Here is a 27,192-nt window from a genome sequence, read left to right as displayed (position 1 = left end):
TCCACGCGGAAGTCAAAGCGACTGCACGGTCCTGTGGGAGATGTTCGCGTGTGGTTGTTCGAGTAGATCTGGTCGTGGAGGGAGGTTTCCCAGTAGATCTACTAGAACTTGCACGAGGTCTAGAAACCACTCTGCATGATGCCTTAGTGGAGCTACAAGGGTCATCATTAGATCTTTGGATGCTCTGGTCTTCTTGAGCAGTCTTCTCATCAGACAAAAAGGGGGAAAGGCGTACACGTCGATGTTGTCCCACCATTGTTGAAATGCCTCTTGCCATAGAGCCTGATGGTCCGGGACTGGAGAACAGTACAGTGGAAGCTTGCTGTTCAGAGATGTTGCGAACAGGTCTACAGTCAGGGAACCCCCACAAAGTCAGGACTTTGTTGGCTATGTGACGATTCAAAAACCACTCGGAACCTACTATCTGAGTCGCTCTGCTCACATTGTCCGCGAGCACATTCCTCTTGCCTCGAATGAATCAAGCTCATAGACTCACCGAATGTTCTTCTGACTATCTGAGGATCTTTATTGCAAGATGGCATAGAGGCTGCGAATAGGTACCGCCCTGTTTGTTTATGTCAGCCACTACTATGGTGTTGTCGCTCATCAACACTACAGAATGACCTGCCGGCAACTGTTTGGAACTGATGAAGAGCTAGGTAAGCTGCTCTCATCTCTAGGAGATTTATGTGCTGGTACCTTTCTGACTTTGACCAAAGGCTTTAGATGGTATGGTGTAGCAGGTAAGCCACTCACCATTCTTTTGATGCACCGGTGAAGAGCATCAAATCTGGAGGGGGAACGAGAAGATTCTGGCCTCATCGAAGGTTTTCGTCTACCATCCACCTATTCAAATCCGTCACCTGATCCTGAGTTTTGGGAACTCAGGTGTCCGGTGGATTGGAGTGTTGGTTCCACACGGACTTCAGCTGCCGCTACAGGGATCTTATCCTGAGACGGCCGTTAGGAACAAGACGGACGAGAGAAGTCAGATGGCCTAACAGACTCAACCAACGAGAGGCTGGAAGAGCTTTTCTGAGGAAGGGTGCAGCCACTTCCTTCAGTCTGTATACACTTTCGTCTGATGGGAAGATTTTCTCTTGGACGGTGTCTATTATCATAGCGAGGTACATTATACCAGTCTTAGCGAAGGTTGCAGTAATGACTTTTTGTGATTTATCTGGACCGCCAGGTCCTGAAAAAACTCGAGAAGCATGTCTCGGTGACCAAGAAGGGTCATCTCAGAGTCTGGTAGGATCCGCCAGTCGTCCAGATATCTGAGAACACGGATGCCGTTGCTGTGAGCCCAAGATGACACTAAGGGGAACTCTCTGGTGAATACCAGTGGAGCTGTCACGAGACCGAAGCATAGAACCTTGAACTGGTATGTCTTCGTCGTGTATGAATCTTAGACACTTCCTTGAAGACGGTTGGATTGGGATCTGGCAGGTTGCGTCCTTCAGATCCAGTGTGCACGTGAAGTCCCTTGGACGAACCGCTTGGATGACCACGTCTGCCGTCTCCATTCTGAACTTAATTTGTCGCACAAACTTGTTCAGAGGGGAGATCAATGACTCATCTCCAGCTTCCCGTCACCTTTTTCCCCAGAAAAGTTTGACTGTAGAAGCCATGAGACCCGTCAACAACCTCTTGGAGAACACCCTTCTGCAGCATGGTCTGGACTTGAGCCCTGAGGGCCAGCTTCTTTGCAGATCCCTTCTCATAGAAGCTTAGATGCCCTGGATCGCGAGTCAGAGGGAGAGATTGAATGAACAGGATGCGATACCCTAGGGCGATCACTTCAACCATCCAGAGTTCTGCCCCGTGGATCTGCCACCTCTAACAGCGGCACTGTAGGCATCCTCCCACGGGTGGTAGGAGAGGAGGAATGCCGCCTTCTCTCTGAAGGACTTCTGGCCTTTGGATGGAAAGGGCTGCTTAGACACCTTTGAAGGTCCAGAGGACCTAGAAGTTGACAGGTGAGAAGAGGAAGGTGCTTGCTGAGTCCGGGAAGACTGGGAAAGTCTACCGTAAGTCCCCGCTGTCATTGCCCTATGGAGGAGAGAATTGTTCAACGATTTCTTCCATCGCTCAGCAGCCCTCTCTAGATCTTCTAAAACGAAGTGAGAAGAACCCTCAAGGGTGGAGTTCCTCAACCGGAAGACTTCCAACTTCGGCAGCTGCTTATTGAATTTCCCGATGACGGTATCCCTTCTCTTGAGAATAGCATTCATCCGCAAGTTGACAACGTGGTGTGATAAAAACTCAAGCGTTTGGGTACCTGACAACAGGAAAGACTCCAAAGTCTTCCAGGCCGACTCCTTTAAAAGATCGTGGGAGCGAACCATGAAGCTCAAGGATCCTAGTCATAGATCAAGATACGAAGCAGCCTGCATGGCATACTTCGCTTCTCTCTCTATGTTCAGGAGTTCAACTACCGAGAGCAAGGCTTCTGGGTCTTGAATATTTCGTCGAGAAACATATCCTTCTCTTCATGGATGCTGGAACCAGGAGTAGACAGCCTGTTGATGGCCCTCATGCAAGCAAGGACCTGCCAAAAGGTGTGCTCTGACTCACGTTTCTCTTGTTAAGAGTGATAATTCGGACTGGCCGCCTTTGGAAGATTCTCATCAGAATTTAAGGGGTCATCCACCTCCAGACTCACATCCAGAGTTTGGGCTAGGTCAGGGTTGTCAACTGTATTACTGGATGGACCCGCCACAGGGGACCGTCTGTGTGCATCAGCCGTTCGAGCTTGTCTTGCCGCAGCATTCTTGGGTTTTGTTTTAGCGTCCTTCGATTCCATAGGCACAGGACATTCCTCAGCGGTCTTAGGAGGGAGAACCTGCAATGCTTTCGAGGCACTTGATAAAGCCTTGGCAGTAGGGGCTGAAAGCTCCTCCTCTGGAGGAGGTAAGGAAACCGGACATTGGTCAGGAGACACAACGTCAGTGTTATGAGGGTTGAAGGGATGGATCGTTATCTACCTGGGCGAGCATAAGTCCCTGCTTGTCCTAGGGCGGATGATTATGGCATGAGGTGGTGTTACGCATCTCATCCTCCTTTTCTGTCTTTTAGTAATGACCTCCTTTACCTTCACTGGAGTAAAGGGTAAGTTTACCATATAAGAGTCAAAGGCTTGAGGACCTTCAGCACGCGATCGAGGTGGAGGTGATCTGGGTACCTTGTTTGCTGTCGACCCCCTCTTAGGGTTTTGACTCCCAACGGACAAACTCAACGAGGGTTCCAAGGGGATCGTAGGGGTTGCCTTGACTGAAACAGTCGGAGGTTGTGGTGGTGGAGGAGCCATGTTCAGAGACTTCAGCAGACTTGGAGTCTGTTGTTGCCTCAAATGGTGGAATGCAAGCAGTTGTATGTCAGGGAGTAAATGAAAGATGAAAGAAGTGGGAAAAGATGTAGACAAAGAAGAAGAAGAAGAAAGTGTTAGGGGCAGTGAAGGGAGTGGTAAAGAATAGTGTGTTAGGAATGAATGTAAAGAGAGGTCTGTATAAGAAAGTAATTGTACCAACTGTGATATATGGATTGGAGTTGTAGGGAATGAAAATGACGGAGACAGAAATTGAATGTGTTTGAGATGGAGTGTTTAAAGAGTATGGCTGGTGTACCTTGATTAGATAGGGTTAAGAACAAAGTAGTGAGGGTGAGAATGGGTATAAGAAATGATTTAGCTACTAGAGTGGATATGAATGTGTTGTTATTATTATTATTATTATTTTTATTATTATTATTATTATTATTATTAGCTAAACTGCAACTCTAGTTGAAAAAAGTAAGGAAAAATAGCCCAGTGAGGAAAAGAAATAAAGAAATAAATAAATTATATGAAAAGTAATAAAGAAATAAAATAAAATATTTTAAGAACAGTAACAACATTAAAAATTAAATATTTTAAGAACAGTAACAACATTAAAAATAAAATATTTTAAGAACAGTAACACCATTAAAACAGATTTTTCATCTATAAACTATAAAAAGAGACTTATGTCCACCTATTCAACATAAAAACATATGCTTTGAAGTTCTATCGATTCAACTACTCGATTAGGAAGGTCATTCCACAACTTGGTCATACAGTAGGGTCCCGAATTATGCTAGAATTTGGTCGATCAATGACCTCGTATAAATGGAAAATTGCATATTTCGAAACACACAATTAACAGAAATAATTACATTTGGGCCATGGCAACCAGCAACTTGCCTATTCAAACGTGTTTACCACCCATTTTCAATACTTTCTATGTACTATACTGTATTATTTTATAATATCAAATTGTTCTTGTAAATAAATTAAACATCTAATATACTTTAAAGTTCTAATGACTTGAAAAAAAGGATAAAGTTAAAACCAGGATGTGTGTAAACACCGTATATTTCTCGTTATAACACGACCCAAAATACAGACAAATTTTAATGTTTGTCATATCTATTGTATAAGACAACTGGTGAATAGCAAAACCATCACTGTATAGAGTAGCTTTTGTTGTATCATTGAAAATCCTAAATTATCAAAATAAAGGAGATTTTATATCACGAGTTTCCTAAACACGCCAAAAAGCACAATGAAAAATGACGACCATTGTTTTGTTTACGTTTATCTCTGATCATAACGAAGAAACGAACGCATTTACACATCTTTGTATTGGTTAGTTTTATATGATGATTTTGTTATTTTTAGAACTTCGAAATAAATGAAAAAAACGTTTTCCTCTATGACGCCACCTGAAACGGAAACCTTCCATTTGTTTACTGTACGCTTCATCTTCAATCATAATAAACAAACGAATGCATTAAACACACATGATTAAAGTGATAACTATTGATATTAAAAGCATTTAGTAAACATTATGTTATTACAAATATTTTACTTGCCGTATCCATATAAATTCCTAAATTCGTAGCAAGGCGGGAAAACTTTTTTTTCATACATTTAATCAACAATAGCAAAGAGCCGCTATTAACAGTATGGTAATTTACGATAATTCTAAACTGTTACGAAAGATAATTGTCCTTTCCATATCCAAAATACTTTTCTTAGCTGCAGTTATAAGTCAACTTGTACCCACCTCAATTATGGAACCATTTGGAAAAAGATAAAAGAAGAAGAAAGTCTTAAGCCGGTTTTTAGTCATCGAACAATTAGGTTACCGCTAGACCGTTCGATAAGATAGAGATGGTGCGAGATTGGAGAAGTAAGGAAAATTGAATCATGCTTGATTTTTAATAAAACTGAACTTTGTGAAACAACAAAGATTTCATTTGTTAGAGAGATAGAGAGAGGTAAGAAATGAGGGGGGTAGCGAAAGGTATCCTAGAGAGAGAGAGAGAGAGAGAGAGAGAGAGAGAGAGAGAGAGAGAGAGATATATGATGGTTTTAAATGTACTAAACAATAAATATGATAGGCTATAAGACATTGGTGCTTATGTAATATTAACTGTATAGATGGTTTGAATAAGTTAAGAAATGGTATAAACAATGCTTTGTTAAGAAATGGTACAAACAATGCTTTGTTATTGTCTTTGTACGCTCCTATTCTTGAAAGCGAGAGCTAGACATCAGCTGATCTGATCACAGCCAAAAGTTAAACAAAAATAAGTCAGCAATACTCGATTTATAAAACATTTCCGAAATTTAGAACAAAAGTACAGAGTTTTCTTAAAGCACAATTAACTATTTAAAAAGTAGCAATTTTCTAGAATAAAGTGAAGTTTCCTAAAAATAGTGGTTTGCTGACGAAATCGGATGTCATATTTTAAGCTACAATTGAAATGGATTTACACTCGGTATAATTTTTTGTTTTATATTTAATTGACGCTTTTTAATAAAACCTATTTTGGGTTCTTCATCAACAATATATGTAAGTATTGTATAACACCGGAGAGAGAGAGAGAGAGAGAGAGAGAGAGAGAGAGAGAGATTCAGCTGTTGTAATCGAATGCCATCTTTTTGTTTCTTGTACCACTTGAAGCGATGAAATGATCACCGCAACTAATAATAGTCATGTTAATTTCATTCTTAAACTCAGGTTGTAATATGTGAACTAAGATTTTATTTCTTACACACATACAGAGAGAGAGAGAGAGAGAGAGAGAGAGATTTGAGTGTCTCTCTCTCTCTCTCTCTCTCTCTCTCTCTCTCTCTCTCTCTCTGGAGAGAGGATTTTATAATTATACCTTGTACTAAACAAAACAAATCATTGTAAAGCAAATCTATACTGTTTAGATGACAAAATATTGCCGACTTGTTACCGAAATTTACGCTATTCACTGCCTATAAACAAACCCAGCCTACGTGTGAAAACCTTGAATACCCACAGGGAGAACTAAAGCTTTTATATATTCTATACTAAATAAAAATAATGCTTGAATATACCTTCATCAACAATACCATTAAAATTATCGAAAGGTTATAGGAAGATAAAGATTGCCGAGAATGTAACCACAATTCTGTTTACATTTTGTCAGCTGGGTTCGCATAGTTAAAAGTTGATTTCATTGTTGATATGGAATTTTTTCCTTAAATAGGCTATTTATTATGAAATTATGTTAATAAAATGTAAGATAAATATCGTTTGGTAACATTTATTATCAAGCACTGTATTTAGGGCTACCAATATACCCAAAAAGACAATAGATTTGATATATTTTGTAGTGCTTGACTTGCAGACTTTGAACAGCCTTGCAGAAACAATTTTTTGTTTTTAAAACTACCGACCGTATAAATGGGGAATCGCATAATTCGGGACCCTACTGTAGCTGGAAAACTTCTAAAATACTGTACTGTGTAATCTTGAGCGTCATGATGGAGAAGGCCTAACTATTAGAATTAACTGCATACCTAGCATTATGAACAGGGTGGTGCTGTCCAGGAAGATCTGAATGCAAAGGATGGTCAGAATTATGAAAAATCTCAAGCAACATGCATAACAAATTAATTGAACGATGGTGCCAGAGATTAATATCTAGATGAGGAATAAGAAATTTAATAGACTGTAAGTTCCTGTCCAACAAATCAAGATGGGAATCTGCAGCTGAAGACCAGATAGAAAAATACTTAAAACAAGGTAAAAGGAAAGAATTAAAATACTTCCTCAGAAAAGACTGATCACCGAAAATATTAAAAGACTTTCTTAATAAGTCAATTTTTGTGCAATTGAAGAAGACGCAGACCTAATACACTTCTATTGCTATTTAATTGAGATACACCAGCCATACTCCTCAGACCCTTCATCTCAAACACATTCAATTTCTGTCTCTCCGTCACTTTCATTCCCCACCCAATCCATACATTACAGTTGGTACAATCACTTTCTCATACAGAACTCTTTTTGCATTCATGCCTAAACCTCTATTCTTTACCACTCCCTTCACTGCCCCCAACACTTTCCATCCTTCATTCACTCTCTGACGTACATCAGCTTCCACTCCACCACTTGCTGCAACAACAGACCCCAAGTACTTAAATTGATCTACAGTGAGCCCTCGCTACTTCGCGGTTCGACCATCGCGGATTCACGACTTCGCGGACTTTTTTCATTAAATACGGCATCCGATTTCATCAGCAAACCACTATTTTTGGGGGAAACATCATTTTATTCTAGAAAATTGCTACTCTTTAAATAGTTAATTGCACATTAAGAAAGCATGTACTTTTGTTTTTAAATTTTGGGTGTGTTTTAAAAATTGAGTATTGTTGACTTCTTTTTGTTTTACTTTTGGCTGTGATCAGATCAGCTGACGTCTAGCTGCCGGTCTCAAGAATATGCGCGTACGAAGTATTGTTTATACCATTTCTTAATTTTTTCAAACCACCTATACAGTTGATATTACATAAGCACCAATGTGTTATAACCTATCATATTTTTTTGTTTATTACATTTAAAACAACTCTCTCTCTCTCTCTCTCTCTCTCTCTCTCTCTCTCTCTCTCTCTCTCTCTCTCTCTCTCTCTCTCTCTCTCTCTCTCTCTATCCGTAAGAAATAAAACCTTAGTTCACATATGGCAACTTGAGTTTAAGAATGAAATTAACATGAATATTGTTCGTTGTGGCGATCAATTCCTCGCTTCAGGAGGTACAGGAAACAAAAACACGGCATTCGATTACAACAGCTGATTCTCTCTCTCTCTCTCTCTCTCTCTCTCTCTCTCTCCTCTCTCTCTCTCTCTCTCTCTCTCTCTCTCTCTCTCTCGTGTTATACAATAATTACAAATGGATGAAGAAACCTAAATCGGTTTTCTTAAAGTGTCAATTAAATACAAAACGAAAAAATTATACCGTGTATACATCCATTTCAATCATAGCTTAAAATACGGTATCCGATTTTGTCAGCAAACTGCTATTTTTTAGGAAACTCCATTATATTCCAGAAAACTTTTACTCTTTAAATCGTCAATTGCGCTATAATAAAACATGTACTTATGTTTTTAAATTTCGGGTGTGTTTTAAAAATTGAGTATTTTTTACTTCTTTTTGTTTTACTTTTGGCTATGATCACATCAGCTGATGTCTAGCTTCCGCTCTCAAGAATATGCGCGGTACGAATACATTAACAAAGAATTGTTTACACCATTTCTTAACTTATTCAAACCATCTAAACAGTTAATATTACATAAGCACCAATGTGTTATAACCTATCATATTTATTATTTATTACATCTAAAACCATTCTCTCTCTCTCTCTCTCTCTCTCTCTCTCTCTCTCTCTCTCTCTCTCTCTCTCTCTCTCTCTCTCTCACATCGAACGTAATAGCAGTCACTTAATTTTTCGATGACTTTAAAAATGGCCTAGGACTTTCTTCTTCTTTTACCTTTTTTGCATATGGTAGGGTGGGTACAAGTTGACTTATAACTGAAGTTAGGAAAAGTATTTTGGATACGGAAAGAACAATTATCTTTCGTAACAGTTTAAAATTATCGTAAATTATCATTCTGTCATTAGCGGCAGTTTGCTATTGTGGATTAAACGCATAAGGAAAAAAAAGGTTTCCAGCTTTGCTACGAATTTAGGAATTTATATGGATACGATAAGTAAAATATTTGTAATAACATTATGTTTACTAAATGTTTGTTATATCATCAGTTATCACTTTGAGCATGTGTGTTTAATGCGTTCGTTTGTTTATTATGATCGAAGATGGAGCGTAAACAAGTGGAAGGTTTCCGTTTCAGGCGACGTCATAAAGAAAAACATTATATAAATGGCATTCATTTCATTTATTTGGAAGTTCTAAGAAAAATTAAGTAGAACATTGGTAATAACCGAGTCAACATATAATCAATACTTGGTAAGATTGCTGTCGATGCAAAAACTAACCTATACACAGATGTGTAAATGCGTCTGTTTCTTCGTTATGATCAGAGATAAACGTAAACAAAACATTGGTTGTCATTTTTTATCGTGCTTTTTGGCGTGTTTAGGAAACGCATGATATAAAATCGCCTTTAATATTTGTGCCTGTTTTAGTTTAGGGTACTGTAGTACATGCATTAAGTGTTCTGTACATTAAAGGGTAGTTTGTTAACAGTACTACGTAAAGGGAAGGTTTTAAAAGTCTGAATATACATGTTAAATAAATACGTAAATATGGTGTCCCTACTTCGCGGATTTTCAGCTATCGCGGCCGGGTTTCGAACCTATCTACTACCGCGATAAACGAGGGTTCACTGTACTTCCTCAAGTAACTCTCCATTCAACATGACATTCCACCTTGCACTACCCTCCCTTCTCGAGCATCACATAACCTTACCTTCACCAACATTAACTCTCTACTTCCTTCTCTCACATATCCTTCCAAACTCTGTCACTAATCGACCAAGGTTATCTTACGACTCCAGAACTAGTACAGTATCATCTGCAAACAACTAATTTACATCCCATTTATGATCACTCTCGTCTATCAGTCAGTTTCAAGCACTTGAGCATTCACATCTCTCCCCAATCCATCAACAAACAAATTAAACCATGGCGACATCACACATCCCTGTCTCGGCCCCACTCTCACTGGAAACCACACGCTCGCTTCATTTCCGATCCTAACACATGCTTTACTACCCATTTAGACACTTCACCACTTGCAACAAGTTTCCAACAATTCCATATAACATCATCACATTCCACATAGCTTCCCTATCAACTCTTCTTTCTCCAGATCCATAAACGCAGCATACACCTCCTTGCCTTTTGCTAAATATTTCTCGCATATCTGGCCCCGTGGCCGCGGGGGCATATCAACAATTAGAATAGTGCCAACGTATCCCTGCGTGTCGGAATAGGCGATAAAAAGGGATGGGACGAGGGGACCGGGAACCTTCTCTCCTGTATCTTATTCCTGTGAGATATCAAACACTCATCTTGGCCAAGGATTATCATGATTTCCAAGGGCTTCAGCCTGACTCCAGCCATGTTCACTTTCTATTTTTGCATTCCTCATGGTTCAGCATTCCTCCTCAGATCTGATCACTGCTCTGACTGTACAGTATACAGTAGTTAGCTCGTTCCCTGTTTGTCTCCCTCTGCCATTACACATTCAGCAGATGTAACCAAGTCTGATGTTAATAGTGAAAAGAAGCTTGGCTTTCTTTAGAATTGGACCTATATACAATTTTTTAAGAGTATCTGAATAGAAGGGACTACGCTTACCATCCCCTCTTCAGGGGTTGCTCCCCTTCCCAGTAATTTCTCCCACAACACTAGTTGCAATGTAATGGTCACACCAATTTATGTCAGGACACCTTTGCCTACAACTGTACAGATGCTGCATCTCAAAATATATACAATACTAAGTGGTGTAAACTAGTTTTACTCTCTTCCGACTTCTTAACACCAAATACCATTCAAGAATTCATCCTTAAATCATGAGGGATCTATGGGACAGATATGCTTCACTCTGGTTTTCCTCATTCGAGGTCACATCCCTGTGTAATTGAGTGACCTGAAATTATTTCTCTCTATGGTCTTTATTGTGTACTGTACAGTATATTTAAATTTATCTGATATAAGTCTAACTATACCCATCTCCAGGATTGTCTGGGCATTCCTACTGGTTCTATTCTTGCTACTTCCATATTTGCTTCTTTTCTGACTATCTGTACATCAACCCATTCTCATCACTTGTCCAAACCATCTATACTAGATTTTTCAAAATGTAATCAATGTAACATACCGTAGAAGGGTAAGGAACCTTGTAAGAACACAATCATAATGAATTACATTAATGGATCAATTATACTAAAAGTGCTCAAGCTAGCAGTAACTACAGCAACTCTGGGGGATTATAAAAATATAAAATCCACTTCTATTTCCCATCTTAGTAAGATATGTTAAAAATACATAGCACTTTTTACCTGTTTACGTCTCAAAGCATCCAAAGACGCCACATCCTCATCGTTTGATAGTAAAGCTGATCTGTCATCACCTCTATAATTTGATGACTTCTCACGGTCTAATTGCCTTCGGTACCTATAAAGCAAAAATGATGAATAATAAAAAATACAACTACTTAATATAGCTTATTTTTGTTCATCATCATTGCTGTAAATAATTACACACATGCATATGGAAGAAGTTGAATCCAGGGTTTTATGACAAAAATAAAAACTTTGGAAGTAATTTATATCTTTTCTAACGATACAAACCTGTAGCTATTTATAGGAGATATTACTTTCGGCAACACTGAAAGATGAGCCATTATACTTTTAGCGAGGGTTAACCACCCAATCGCCAGTTAGCAGGGGGGTGAGGGGTAGTAGCTACTCCGCACACTCACAGACTTAGGCTGTGAACGTCACTTTGCTTGGAGGTAGGACTTCAAGGGGGACTGGTGCTGGCGGGCCAATTTGTATGACTAGCTACAGGTTTGTATCGTTAGAAAAAATACAAATTACTTCCAAATTTGTCATTTGTTCCGTCACTAATACAAACCAACGCTATTTATGGGGAACAATTTACCCTTTAGGAGGGTGGAAGTCCATGTCAACTGGATTTTTGGCTTTGACCTGGGGTTTTCCCCTTTGTGTGTTTTGCACATAATTGGTGGAAACCCCTAAACCTTACTAAAACCATGCTATGCTTGGTCTGCAGCCTACTGAAGCTATGTCTTGTGATATTAGCACTGTGACTGGTCCAGGTATGAGTTCTCCGAGTCATCGGACTCTTCCGAGGGTACCATGGACGTTAACCAATCAAACCTCGCTGAGGGAATGGGGACATAACGAGTATATCTTTCTATACCCAGTTACACAAGGAAAATGGTTTTACCTGCAGTCATTGGAGGTTAGCTTTGTAGAGTACTGTAGGTGCTGTTATTGAGTACTATAGGTGCTGTTATTTTACAAGGTGGAAGATGAAAGAAAGAAGAAGCCAATCAATTTGTCATTCATCCCAGACTTAACCATGGTTAAACTCTACCCTCCCTCATCTTCTACTTGTCCATCAAGGAGCCTGAGGTTTTCAACCCATTTATTGTGTAGCCACCACAGGATCCATGCAGAATGTCTCCATGTTCCTCTAGGTCATTTCCTACAGAAAGTGGGTGCTGAAAGTCATTTGACGCTTCTACATGAATGCTGACAAGACCTGCGTCGCAGAGTAGCCCTATAAATGCTAGGGCATATTCCTGCCCCTAACGTAATGAGCTCTTGGTCTCTTTCATGAGAAGGATGAGGATTCGATGCTTGGTCTATGACCTTGAGAATCCAAGACAAAAACACGTTCTTGGTGATCCTTCTCTTGACTTCCCCGAGCTGACGAAGAGTGCTGACAACTCGGGGCGGGCTCTTATAGTTTCCTTGAGGTATCGCCTCCAGTTTTTCTTTGACATAATAACGGTTGATCTAGATCATTGGTCATGCTGCGAAGGACTCCTAGACCAAAGGGTTGCGATTCTGGGATCTGAGCTGCCAGAAACGAGGTCAAGCATTACCTGGCCCATCATCGTGAATGAGAGACATTAATGGTGTACCATGGGGTTCACCGACTCTCTTGGCCTAAGCCAACACGAGTGGAAGACTTGTCATCGAAGTCAGGTGAACATCTGCTGCTTGGAGTCCTGGATCATGCTATCCTTACCAAAACCTCTGTATGAGGAGGGGAGATGCTTAGTGAAAATGGTTCACATGTGGCTGTTAGAGTCACTGAGGGGGTTACATCGGGATTTCCATCGGGAGTTGCAGACGAGTCAACTGGGCGTGACGAGTCTGGTGGGTAAGACGAATTTTGCTGGCAAGACGAGTCTGCTGGGCAAGACAAGTCTGATGGCCTGTTCCCGAAGATCAAGGGCGGGGGATGGATGAATCTAATTCCCGTAGGATATCTCAGGATCTACGTCAGTAGGTGAGACAAGTCTTCTATCGAGACAAGACTACTGATGACGAGGCCTGCTATGAAGGGTAATGGCGGAGAATGGGCGAACCCAATCCCTGTGGGAAGAATCTCCCAGAAGGGAGACCAACCAAGAAAAGGAAAATTCTCATGTGGACAGGAAATGCGACCACCGTTTGCTGCCACTGTCAGCGATCCTTCCAGCAAGCTGGAAGGTTGCTGCACAGTGGCTAGTGGAGGGACTACTCCATCGGCAGGGGAGTAGATAAATCCCAGGAAATCTTTTCCATGGACGGGAAAGACACAATCAACATCTGCTGCCATAGTTGGCGATTCTCCCCACAAGCAAAAAGATCGTTGACCAGTGGTTGGAGGGATTCTCACTCGGAAGGGAGAGTTCCAGCACCTAGAGGCAATCCTTTTGGCTACACTCTCTGTTTCCCATCCCCGAGTTCTGGCTCAAGTTAAAGGTCAACAATGGGTGTTGTCTGAGAAACGAGCTGCAGCTCAAATCTGAGTTCTCCTTCAAGGGGGTGGTACCCCTTGCCCGTAAGAAGGTTGCCCTCATCTCTGGAAGGTTTAAGAAAGAGTACAGTTCGGACTTTGACCAGAGCCCGGAGGCCAACAGGTACAGCATGCCACCCCCCACCCCACTTTCTTTGATGCATCTGGAGGGAGAGTTCAATCCAGGAAGGGACGAAGAAGTCGACTCCTCGCGATGATTCCATTTGTCAACAGTCTTCTCGGGTCTATCTCCTGCCCAGGTCTCATAGACCCGCCAAATAGGGGGTCTTACTCCTGTTCCTAATTGTGCCCAAGAGGAGGCCGGATTCAAAGGAATCCAATGCGGGCTTGCTGAACCCGAGTGAAACAGTGATTTGGGAGACGTAACCACAGATGGCTGAAAGTGTTTCGTACAGGGAAGACTCCTGTCATCCTCCTCCTAGGATCCTGTCAATCTGGGGAAAAAACTTCTGCATGATAACAATGAGCATATCCAAGGGTACCTGTTTCTGATAAGGAAGCTGGGGTATCTCTCGAGATTTACTTCAGGCCCTCGATCTCGGTAACCTAGGGGTGAAGTCTCGGGGGTAACGAAGGTCTGCCATCAAGTCTGTTAGGATTAGTCCGTCGTACTGAAGTCTTCGGAGAATGACGCCAATCCTGACAAACTAGGTTGACACTAGGGTAAACCTTCTCGTGAGAACTGCTAGATGGTCGAAGATACTTCCTCGATGGTGGCATTCCGGAATCTAGAAGTAAGAATCCTAGGGGTCGAACGAACCCAGGAAGACCTGTGGACTAACTGCTTGTTTGACCGTATGCCTTCTCCTCCATCATGATCCTCAGATCAACACAAGAAAAGTCTATCTCAGCAAGAAAAATCTCCAAAAAGAACATTCACAGGGTCCAGTTGGCACTCAGGTGGATCCTGGGGGCTAAAACAGGAGCTTACAGGATGACCAAAGGACTGTAAACCCCACCAGTCTTTGTTGTCACCAAAAGCATTAAGTTGTCACCTCTAGAATCTGGACAGAGTCTAACTAAACACACACTAAAAGAACCAAGTCAGTTGTGAGGGGGTAACAAAACCAATCATCCTTCTCATAGCGTTGTCAGGAGAGGACTGGAGAATGACTGTATCTAAATTCTAGCCAATGAATCCAGGACTGTTACACTTCTGTCACCATAGTCAGAGAAAGAACTTAGGTAGGTAAGTAGGTATGTTTAGACTCAATCTGGCTATGGGATGGAGAGGTTAAAAGACATGCAGCAAAACTCCTACTGACAGCATGGGAACCTCTCTGTCCCTACCTCCATTCTATTCTTCCTCCTAACCCTTTACTGGACTGAGCCTGGAAGGAGGTATAGCAGCAAGGAAGGGGCCCTAGTCTAATCCCTTCTGGAGCAAGAAGTACCTGGAGGTCCCTGGTCCAGCACCAAACTGGTTAGGCAACTGTCATCTCTGTGGCAGCCAATCAGGATGATATCACATACACATGGCGGCCATGGTCATAGGCTAAAGAATCTAAGTCTGAATATCCAAAGGCTTCTAGATAACCAAGACCAAAGTGACTATCTCAGATCAATATATCTGAACACTCACACTGTGTAGCAAACCACAGACTTACCAGTCGGGTTTGAAACCAAGAAGAGCATCGCAACGCCTTCAAATGGTCAGGATTCTCAGAAACTGTGGGCACTTAGGTTACCTAACACACAGACTTCAGCATCACCTTGGGCATTGCAAAATCAATGTTGACTAATCCTGCTAAGTCCTCTTTGAAAATTCCTCTCACTAAAGAGGAGGCCGCTCCCTACACTCATCATCGGAATGCCAGCTAACAGTCATACCCCATGCAGAAAGCTATACAGTTGATGGGGATCCACCTCTGACTTACTCATGTACTGGCTGCAGTTATGGCCAGGTTTACCAGGGTAAAGCCCCATTTCTGCTCGTGGAATCGCCATAAAGTACAAAGAGCACAGATATTTTGAAAAGAAGAGGTAAAGAACCAGCCAAATTCAAAACGTAGAATGGTATGTCAATATAGAACTGAAGCTAAAGTCAAAGTGAGAGCTACTCCACCCTGGCCAGTGGGAGGGGCCTACCCTCCACCCACCAAAAGCTTAACAGCCGTTTCATCTTAAAGGACTTGAGTTTGTATTTGTGTAGGAACAAACATGGATTTGCATATAAGCAACAAATCTTTCAATACACCAAAATACTTCAGAATTACTCACCTAGCTACTTCATTCTGATATCTCATCACCTTGCTGTTCATGTATTCATGTATAATTACTGGAGCTTTCTTGGACTCAATATCCATGTCAAGTAATGACCCAGTGGCATCATTAAGCATACGCTCAATCTCGGATAGAAGCATCTTTCTTTCTCCTTGGCCATTACATCTACTCAACCCAAACTGAAAGCAAAAATATACCACAAGATTTGAGGATAATACAATATCACAAATTTTCAAGTAATTTGTATTTTTCCTAACAGTACTTACCTCGAACTACTTTCTTAAGAGTATCTGGGATCTCCTCCCATCCGACCAGAATTTTGTGTAGTTTACCCTACTCCCGTTTTCTATGCAGGGTAATCTCTGGCGGAGTGATACGCGCCCAGAGACGACCAGGGGTCAGAGAGCATGCTTGCTCAGGTCTCGATCTCCAGTAAGTTTCTGGTCGCGTCGGCGTTAACACCCCGACGCTATCTCTTAACCCATTGCGACCCTTTGTGTCCCCGACCCCCTTTGTGTCTCACGCGGTACTCCGTGTTGGAACAAACTGCACTTAACTTTCTAAACACACAACTATCACTGGTCCTCATTTTCAAAATCAACCTTAACTTGTAAAGATCTTATAAACTGTAAACTTAATAATACTAAACCATACACCATAAATTATTCATATATATATATATATATATATATATGTATATATAATATATATATATAATTAATTTCCAGTCTTTAAGTGTGTAACAGCAGATATGGAGGAGAAAGGATCTCACAGTGGAGAACATCGGAGACAGAAGAAATTGGAAACGGCTTCCAAGAAATAGCGACCCTGCATAGCGGCAAAAGCTTTAGTCGAAGAAGAAGAAGCGGGTCTTTAAGAGCTTAACAGCGACGTTTGCTATGATTAGTTCAGCTACTTATTTACAATAAATAAAAGTAAAAGTATATACAATCATATGAAAATAAATTTTTGTATGCTATTTCTTGATGTCAAGTGCAACTTAGCAATCAAAAATCACTTTTTCTTTATTCATGGTTGTGATCAGCAGATCTCCAGACTATCGCAAATAACAAAAAATAATTTTTTAACTCATTCAATATAAAATTACATTCGACTTGTCGTTTTTCAACTTGTCGCCTCCTCTGGAGCCAATTTACCGACGTAAGGTGAAGGTATACCTCTATGTATGTATGGTACGGTCCCGAATTATGCGTGTTCGAATTGTGCGATTTCCCCATTTCTGGGGGTGCTAGTTTTCAAAAATAAATTTTCTGGATCTGCAAAGCTGTTAAAAATCTGCTAATCAAGCAACACAAAACGTATCAAATCTACTGTATTGTCTTTTCAAGAATATTGGTAGCCCTAAGTACAGTGCCTGATAATAAATGTAACCAAACGATATTTACCTTACATTTTATTAACATAATTTCATAATAAATAGCCTATTTAAGGAAAAATTCCATTTCATTAATGAAATCAACTTTTAACTATGCGAGTCCAGCTGATAATATGTAACCAGATTTGTAGTTACGTTCTCATCAATCTTTATATTTCTCTAACCTAAGATAATTTTAATGGTAGTGTTAATAATGGTATATTACAACATTATTTTTTATCAGTACCGTATACATAAAAGCTTTATTTTTTCCCAGTGGGTATTCAAGGTTTTCACACGTAGACTGGGTTCGTTTATCGGCAGTGAATAGCCTAACTTTCGGTAACGAGTGGGCAATATTTTCTGTCCATATTTTTCAAACAGTATAGAATTACTTTACAAAGATTTGTTTTGTATAGTACATGGTATATAAAAACCTCTCACTCTCCACTTACCACACTTTGTGTGTACGTATGTGTCTTTATGTAACAAATAAAATCTTAAGAGTTCACATTTGGCAACCTAAGTTTAAGAAAGAAATCAACATGACTATTGTCCGTTGTGGTGAGCAATTCCTCGCTTCAGGTAATACAAGAAAACAAAAACACGGCAATACGATATACAACAGCTCTCTCTCTCTCTCTCTCTCCTCTCTCTCTCTCTCTCTCTCTGGTGTTATACAATACAGTGGAACCTCTACATCCGAAGGTATCTACATCCGAATTTTCCAACATCCGAAGTAAAATTCGAGCAAATTTTTTACTCTACACCCGAATTTTAATTTCGACACACGAAGTAAGCAATTTTCATCGTACCGGTTATATCCGAATTTTTCGACACGCGAAGTACAATTCGAACACGTTCCGACTCTACACCCGATGTTTTTTTCGACACCCGAAGTAAACAATACTCGTACGCGCAGTCGGTGCTCATAGCGGATGAAGTGTTTTTTTATTTTCGCCGATAGAAGGCAGCACATCGACCTCGGAGGGACGCTCAATTAGCGGGGCTTGGGTCAGTCCTCTGTTCTCGTCGGCTTCTTGCGGTTGTGCACTGTGCGTTCTGCTATTAACTCTGTTTTAATCGTGATTTTTTACGTGCATCCTTTAACGGTAATTTACGTAAAGTATGGGTCCTAAAAGGCTTAGTTTTGCCAGTGGTAGTGGTAGTGGTGAGAAAAGGAAGAAGGAAATGCTTTCTTTAGAAATTAAGCAGGAAATTATTGAAAAATATGAGCGTGGCGTCCGCGTGAGTGAACTTGCTAAAACAGTATTGCCGTAATATGTCGACGATCTCGACAATCCTTAAACAGAAGGAAGCTATTAAAGCAGTGAAACCTCCTAAGGGGATCACCATAATTTCCAAACGCCGTACCCCTATCATAGAAGAGATGGAACGACTTCTACTAGTGTGGATTAAGGATAGAGAGATCGTTGGCGACACCATCACCGAGACCGTCATCTGCGAGAAGGCGTACGCCATCTTTACGGACTTGAAGGAGGAGAGCTCTGGGGGTGATGCTGGGGAGAGTTCAACCGAGCCTTCCTCTGATGATTTCAAGGGCATCTCGTGGCTGGTTCGAGAAATTTAAGAAACGGTCCAGAATTCATTCAGTTGTTCGCCACGGAGAGGCTGCTAGTGCGGACACAAAGGCTGCAGCTGACTTGTCAAGAACTTCGAAAAGATCGTGCAGGAAGAAGGCTACGTAGAGCAGCAGGTGTTTAATTGTGATGAAACCGGGCTGTTTTGGAAGAAGATGCCGAGTCGAACCTACATCACTGCCGAAGAGAAGAAATTGCCTGGGCATAAGCCAATGAAGGTATCGGTTGACTCTTGCCCTATGTGCCAACGCTAGCGGGGACTTTAAAGTCAAGCCCTTACTGGTTTACCATTCAGAGAACCCTAGGGCCTTTAAAGCACGCAACGTCGATAAGGATCAGCTTCATGTTTTCTGGCGATCCAACTCGAAGGCCTGGGTCACTAGGCAATTCTTTGTGCAATGGGTTAAACCAAGTTTTCGGCCCTTCTGTGAAGAAGTATCTTCATGAACAGAAATTGCCTTTAAAGTGCCTGCTATGCCTTGACAATGCACCCGCTCACACCCCCCCCCCCCCCCCCCCCGGACTTGAAGATGATATCTTCGATGAATTCAAGTTCATAAAGGTGCTGTATCTTCCAACGAATACCACCTCTATCCTCCAGCCCATGGACCAGCAAGTCATCTCATAATTTTAAGAAGCTGTACACCAAGCACTTATTTAAGCAGTGCTTTAATGTCACGCAAAGCACCAACTTAACTTTGCAAGAATTTTGGAGGGGCCACTTCGACATCGTGCACATGCTTGAAGATCATAGATCAGGCTTGGGTGGGATTAACTTGACGGACCCTCAATTCTGCCTGGAAGAAGCTGTGGCCTGATGCAGTTTCTCCCCCGAGATTTCGAGGGTTTTGACCCCGAACCTGATCCCGTGGTCGGTGCAGCGGAAGCCGTAGAGGAAATCGTCTCCCTTGGCAAGTCCATGGGTCTGGAGGTCGACGCAGATGACGTTACGGAACTCGTCGCCGAACATCACGACGAACTTACCACGGATGAGCTCAAGGAACTCCATGCTATGTCGGAGCACATGAGTGATGACGAGGAAGGGAGCGAGGAGGTAGAACATGTGTTAGGTTTCGGCGCATATAAAAGAGGGTGTTAGGAAAATATCAAGACGTGGTCGACTTCATCGACAAATACCATCCAAAGAAATTGCAGGGTTTGTCGTGTAGTTTCTCAATTCGATGATGTTTGCCTAACTCACTTTCGAAATATTCTGAAAAAGCCGTACCAAGCAATTATCTATCGATAATTTCTTTAAAAAAACTGCGAAGCGAACTCGTGATGAAGAGGATGTAAGTGATTCGAAGAAAACGGCAAAGAGTGAAGCGGAAGAAAGTGAAACAAAGAAAACGGAAAAGAGTGAAGCGAAAGAAATTCAGTCAATTTTAAGTGTAGAGAGTGAAAGTGATTAAAATTACGTAATCATCAAAAAGAAAAAAAGAAAATGTAAAAAAACATAAAATATAAAAATTAAAAAAAATAAGCTAAGTTATGTTAAAGTTCACTTAGTGTAAGTTAGAATAAATTACGGTAAGTGTACGTTTATCGTAGTTAACCTCTCTACCTCCTCGCAGCCCGTCTGTCTCCTCTCTGCATAGCAAGACTAACAACACCTGCGCTGGAGTTTCTAAGGTAAAGTGACGCTAAAAACTTGTTTCTTATTTATCATTTTTTGCTAATTCTTCTTATTTACATGTCTATTCTTCTTATTTACATGTCTATTATCTAATTTAGTGTTCATTATTCTCATGGGAAAATTATGTGTAGTAGTTTATTAAGAAGTTATCATAGGTTTTTGGGCTCAACCACGGATTAATCCTATTTCAATGTATTCTTATGGGAAAATTCGTTTCGACATCCGAACATTTTCTACATCCGAAGTTGGTTCTGGAACGGATTGAATTCGTATGTAGAGGTTCCACTGTACTTACATGTAGATGAAGAAACCAAAATCTTCCTTAATGTGTCAATTAAATATGACGACACCAAAAAAATTATAGTGTATAAATCAATTTCAATCGTAGCTTAAAATATGGCATCCGATTTCGACAGCAAACCACTATTTTTTAGGAAACATAATTTTATTCTAGAAAATTGCTACTATTTAAATAGCTAGTTGTGCTTTAAGAAAACATTTATGCACTTTTGTTTTAAATTTTGTTTTAACATCGAGTATTGCTGGTTTCTTTTTGTTTTACTTTTGGCTGTGATCAGATCAGTTGATGTCTAACTGCCGCTCTCAGGAAATGCGCGTACGAATACAGTAACAAATTACTGTTTATACAATTTCTTGACTTATCCAAAGCATCTATAAAGTTAATACTACATAAGCACCAATGTGTTACAACCTATTCATATTTTTTGTTTAGTACATTTAAATCTCTCTCTCTCTCCTCTCTCTCTCCTCTCTCTCTCTCTCTCTCTCTCTCTCTCTCTCTCTCTCTCTCTCTCTCTCTCTTTTTTCACAAAGTTTCAGTTATATTAAAAAATCAATCATGATTCAAAATTATCCTTATATTCCCCAATCTCGCACCATCTCTGTCACATCGAACGTTATGGCAGTAACTCAATTGTTCGATGACTTTAAAAACCGGTCTGGTATATACTTTTTTTTTCCTTTTTTTTTTGCAGATGGTTACCTACTTCCTTAACTGAGGTGGGTACAAGTTAATACGTTATCAAACTGACCTATAATAACTGAAGTAAGGGAAAGTATTTTGGATGTGGAATGGACAATTATCCTTCGTAACAGTTTAGAATTAACGTAAACTATCATACTGTCATTAGTGGCAGTTTGCTCTTGTTGATTAAACGCAAACAAAATGGATTTCCTGTTTTGCTACGCATGTAGGAATTTTTATGGATATGGTAAGTAAAATATTTGTAATAGCATAATATTTACTAAGAGCTCTTAATATCATTAGTTACCACCTTGATCATTTGTGGTTTGTTCGTTTGTTCATTTTGATCGACGATGGAAGGTTTCTGTTTTAGGCAGCGTCTTTAGGAAAATCATTATATAAATCGCATTAATTTCATTTATTTTGAAGTTCTATGAAAAATTAAGTGACAACAGTAATAACACAATCACCATATAATCAATACTTCGTACATAACCTAAACACAGATGTGTAAATGCGTTCGTTTCTTTATGATCAGAGATGACCATAAATAAAAACAATTGCTTCCATTTTTTATTGAGCTTTTTTGCCGTGTTTAAGAAACACATGATATGAACTCGCCTTTATTTAGTTAATTTTGGATTTTTAATGATACAACAAAAGCTAGTCTATACAGTGATGGTTTTGTTATTGAACAATTGTCTTATACAATAGATATGACTTGAACTTATTAAAATTTGTCCTAATTTTCGTTCATGTTAATAGGGAAAATATAAGGTATTTACATCCATCCTGGTCACTAAATGGAAGCACTCAGCACATGGGTACAACTGTGAGCGATCATGCTGAATACAAGAAGTGGACAGGGTGATTCTACCAGTCTTGCTACTAATTGGTTGAAAACCCCACCCTTTCTCATTTACATAACTAAAACATACATGGTCAACTTCACAAATTCAAACACTCCTCTAATTTTTTGGAAAATTATAAGAACACGAATAAAAGCTTTTGGTAAGGTGGCAAAAGTACAGCTATACTCGTTGAGGACGAAGACGAATCTTAAGTCTTTATTAGGGATCCCACATAAAGCACTACCTGTCTATTAATTACCTTGTTAACAAATTCAATATCCATTCCAATTGTACTGAAGACATTCTCTATTTTTAAGGACAAAGAGTTTACTATATATACACGTACAGTACAGTATGAACAAACTGGTCTTACATAATGCTCCATAAGACACATATCAGTAAACATGGTTGCTAATGATGCACCATAAATAATGATACTGTAACAATAACGACGATAATAATAATAATTAAAATGACAATTATAAAAATAATCAGAACAACAATAATAATGAAGTATTCCTACTTACTTCAAGTTCATCAGCTACTTGATCCAACAATGCCTCAACCTCTTCATCCAATGATTCGAATTTGTGAGACGACATGGTTGCATATACGCTGTGTTCAATCTTTTTGACTAGTATACAAATACATGTATTATATTACTCCACATTAAAAGACCTCTTTTTTATCACATTATCTGGAAATAAAAATAAGAAATAAAACCTTTTCAAAATAACAAATTTGGAAATAATTTTTCCCTAAACTATAGAAACCTGGAGCTCTTTCCATAATATTTACTTTGGCGAAGATTAAACAAGCCGATAAACCTTTTGCGAGATTTAACTACCCTCCGCTAGTTAGCGGCTGGGGACCCTTCCGGGATCTCTTGGAGAGCGACCACTCCCTAGCATGGTCCACACTTCGGCCTGAAGGGCCTGTTCCTTAATGGATCCCTTCACATAGGACTCTGTCATCACTGGATGGAGGGTCAGAGGAGGGAGAAAATTGATGAAAGGGACAGTGTACAGTAACCATTTCGTATACAGAAACCGACCAAGTGTTGGCTCTGTAATGCATCCACAATTGCCATCCCCCCTACCAATGAATTTGGGGGAAACGACCTCCCAAGTGGGAACGTCCTTGCTGGGGCTTCTTGTTTCCTCTGCCCTTTTCAGAGTCCTTAGACCGACATCGCAGAATCAAGAACCCAGACGTCCCGTCTGGGTTCTTGATTCTGCGATGTCTTCTTCTTGGGCACCACTCTTGTTCTGACCTTGGGTCTTGGCTGGAGAATGTCTCTGCAGCAGAGGTGTCAAGTAGTAGGAGCGAGAGGTCACGAGGCATTGGAGAAGCAAGTCTTGGTTCACTCTCTTCCACTTATCTACAACTGCCTCAATGTCATCCCGGAAAACAGAGGCCATCCATCGGGGAGTTGTGAAGTCTCATCACTTCTCTACTCAGCACCTGCCTCTGGAAATTTGAGATGACAACATCTCGCTCTCAAAACCCAGCTGACCCACTGATTGATCATGTTCTCGGTCAATAACTCTAGGGTTTTCGCGCCCAAGAGTAGGAAGGCAAAAAGTGCCGCCCCCTCCTTGAGTGTAGAGAAGTCCTCGTTCTTAACGAGATACCCGACCATGCCCAACCAATAATCCAGTCACAAAATGGTTTGCAAAGAACATTTCACAACCTGTTCCAAGTTGGTGGCATCAGTCCCAGAGAACTGAACTGGCAAGGTTGCCATTTTGGCCAGAGAAGAGCCTCGTGTTGAAGCCACAATGGCCGGATCGAGTGGAAGCGGGGATGAATCACCTTCCCACTACTTCATAGTACAGTACTTCCTCTGTTGTACGTACAGCAGTGGGAGTTAACAAGAAGAGTCCACCGATCTGAGAGAACGAGACGTGATTTCCACCTGCAAGTAAGCTCTCTACTTCACTGCCTTAACCCCACTCAACTGGGACAAACTACTTTGGTTCTAATGGGCTTCGGCATGTCAAAATAGAGATCTAGGACTGTGTCTTTCCACTTAGTCGTGATCTGATCCGTTCTCCTCCCAAGTTGCTGACCTTCCGGATACCCGAAAGTTCCTGCAGAAAGATGAGATCAGGATCATTCTACTCAAGGGGAGAAATCTTCAGGCTTGTGGACACTGGCAGCACTGTGGCGGGATGTAAACAAAAACAAACCCCCACACCTTAGATCACTCTGACTTCCAAAATATCCCACAACACAAACTTTCCCCTTACTTTACGTTAACTGGACTATTGCACGAAGGGAACAATGAAACAAAAACATAGCCTTAAAACTATATTAAACGCAACCAAAAACAAAACACGAATCATTAAACAGACAAAAAATAACAGACTATTTATATATATATATATATATATATGTATATATATATATATATATACTGTAATATATATATATATATACTGTATGTATATATATATATATATATACTGTATATATATATGTATATATATATATATATATAACGGTGTGTGTGGGTACACAAAACTCACCAATCACAAAACTTTACAAACCCAAGACCAACAGTCCACACACAGCACCGAATAACACTTACCCCACACACAGTAACGAAAATACTTAAAACACTAAAACATGACAAATTCGGAGATAATTTGTATTTTTCCTAACCATACAAACCTTAGCTATTTACATTGGGTTTACCTTTCGGCGTAGCTGAAATGACGAGCCAATAGTTTTTAACGAGGGTTAACTACCCCCGCGCTGGTTAGCGGGGGTAGGGGAAGGGGTAGCTTGCTACCCCTCCCCCCCCCACACACCAGTGATTTGATTTGCTTCACTTCACTTAGAGGTAGAACTTGACTTGGGGGTCAGGGCTGGCGGGCAAATATGTGTAAATAGCTAAGGTTTGTATGGTTAGGAAAAATACAAATTATCTCCGAATTTGTCATTTGTTCCGTAACCGAAATACAAACCACGCTATTTACATTGGGTGACTTACCCCTTAGGAAGGGTGGAAAGTCCCCAGCCTTACTGACTTTGGCTTTGCCCAGGGGCTCCGCCTCCCAGTGAGTAGCACTTGAGAAAAGGAGCCCCTGCACCTCACAAGTTCCTTGCTTCGCTAGGAACGAGGGGCCTACATAAGTTGTGTGTGGAGGAAAGCGTGACTCGTCCTATGAAGTTGACCTTGAGACCTTTAGATAGGAATCTAGGATAGGACGTTCCCAATACCACCTCGTCAGGGTATGGGGGACGCGACAGTATTAACCCTTTTACCCCCAAAGGACGTACTGGTACGTTTCACAAAATCCATCCCTTTACCCCCATGGACGTACCGGTACTTCCTTCCAAAAAAATGCTAAAAAAAAAAAAAAAAATTCATATTTTTGATAATTTTTTGAAAAAAATCAGGCATTTTCCAAGAGAATGAGACCAACCTGACCTCTCTATGACAAAAATTAAGGCTGTTAGAGCAATTTTAAAAAAATATACTGCAAAATGTGCTGGGAAAAAAATAACCCCTTGGGGGTTAAGGGTTGGAAATTTCCAAAGAGCCTGGGGGTAAAAGGGTTAACCTTAATACTAGGAGCACAAGGAAGCATGGGTTACCTGCAGAGGTCGAGGTCAGCTATGCGAAGACCAGGATGCTGCTTCCCCAAGAGAGGGGAGAATGAAGAAAGAAGTAAGGGTCAGACATACTCTTTCATTCACGCAGACTAAAACCGGGTAACAACGCCCTCAACCTACTGCTACTTGTCCATAAAGGAGCCTGAGGTTAGACCAGCTGTTGTGCAGCCACCACAGGGCCGATAGAAAACGTATCGAGGCTCCTGTGGGTCACGTCCTGCAGGTAGTGGGCTGTGAAGGTCGTTTGACGCTTCCAGACCCCAGCTTGAAGCACCTGCGTCACAGAGAAGTTTCTCTTGAAGGCCAGGGACATAGCAACGACCCTGACGTCGTGTGCCCTAGGGCGACGTGACGGAGGAGGGTCTGGATTCAAGGCGTGGTAGATAACCCTTCGAATCCAAGCCGAGATGGTATTCTTGGTGACCCTCCTCTTCGCCCTGCCTGTGCTTACAAACAATGCCCGCACTTGGGGACGAACTGCAGCTGTTCTCTTCAGGTAATACCTCAGACACCTCACTGGACATAGTAGCAGCTGGTCTGGGTCGCTTGTTACAGAACGGAGACTCGCGATCCTGAAAGAGTCGAACCGTGGATCCGGCACTCCAGGATTCTGAGTCTTGGCAACAAACTCAGGGACGAACCTGAACGTTACCTCCCCCCATCTCCTTGAATGGGCGATGTCGTACGAGAGACCATGAAGTTCACTAACTCGCTTGGCCGAAGCCAAAGCGAGCAGGAAAGCCGTCTTCCAAGACAGGTGGCGATCAGAGGCCTGGCGTAATGGTTCGAAGGGAGGTCTCTTAAGAGCCCTGGTCTGGGTCGCTTGTTACAGAACGGAGACTCGCGATCCTGAAAGAGTCGAACCGTGGATCCGGCACTCCAGGATTCTGAGTCTTGGCAACAAACTCAGGAACGAACCTGAACGTTACCTCCCCCCATCCCCTTGAATGGGCGATGTCGTACGAGAGACCATGAAGTTCACTAACTCGATTGGCCGGAGCCAAAGCGAGCAGGAAAGCCGTCTTCCAAGACAG

The 27,192-nt window shown here is 41.1% G+C and overlaps 1 protein-coding gene across 2 annotated transcripts in view; it reads right to left on the bottom strand.

The window, feature by feature from the left end:
- The window catches only part of Vti1b (Vesicle transport through interaction with t-SNAREs 1b), a 43,268-nt gene that overhangs the window by 4,501 nt on the left and 11,575 nt on the right, over positions 1-27,192 (bottom strand). For both annotated transcript variants that reach the window (XM_068362977.1, XM_068362978.1), the window contains exons 2-4: positions 23,062-23,231; positions 16,084-16,265; positions 11,364-11,478 (exon numbers count right to left, since the gene is read on the bottom strand). In XM_068362977.1, the coding sequence (XP_068219078.1) occupies positions 11,364-11,478; positions 16,084-16,265; positions 23,062-23,136 (372 nt within the window). In that variant the 5' untranslated portion in view covers positions 23,137-23,231. The remainder of the gene's footprint in view (positions 1-11,363; positions 11,479-16,083; positions 16,266-23,061; positions 23,232-27,192) is intronic.

This window comes from Palaemon carinicauda, chromosome 39 (assembly GCF_036898095.1).
Source record: "Palaemon carinicauda isolate YSFRI2023 chromosome 39, ASM3689809v2, whole genome shotgun sequence".
In the NCBI taxonomy this organism is placed as follows: domain Eukaryota; kingdom Metazoa; phylum Arthropoda; class Malacostraca; order Decapoda; family Palaemonidae; genus Palaemon; species Palaemon carinicauda.
Note: the sequence above shows the minus strand (reverse complement) of the source record. Positions and strands in the feature narration are given on the sequence as shown.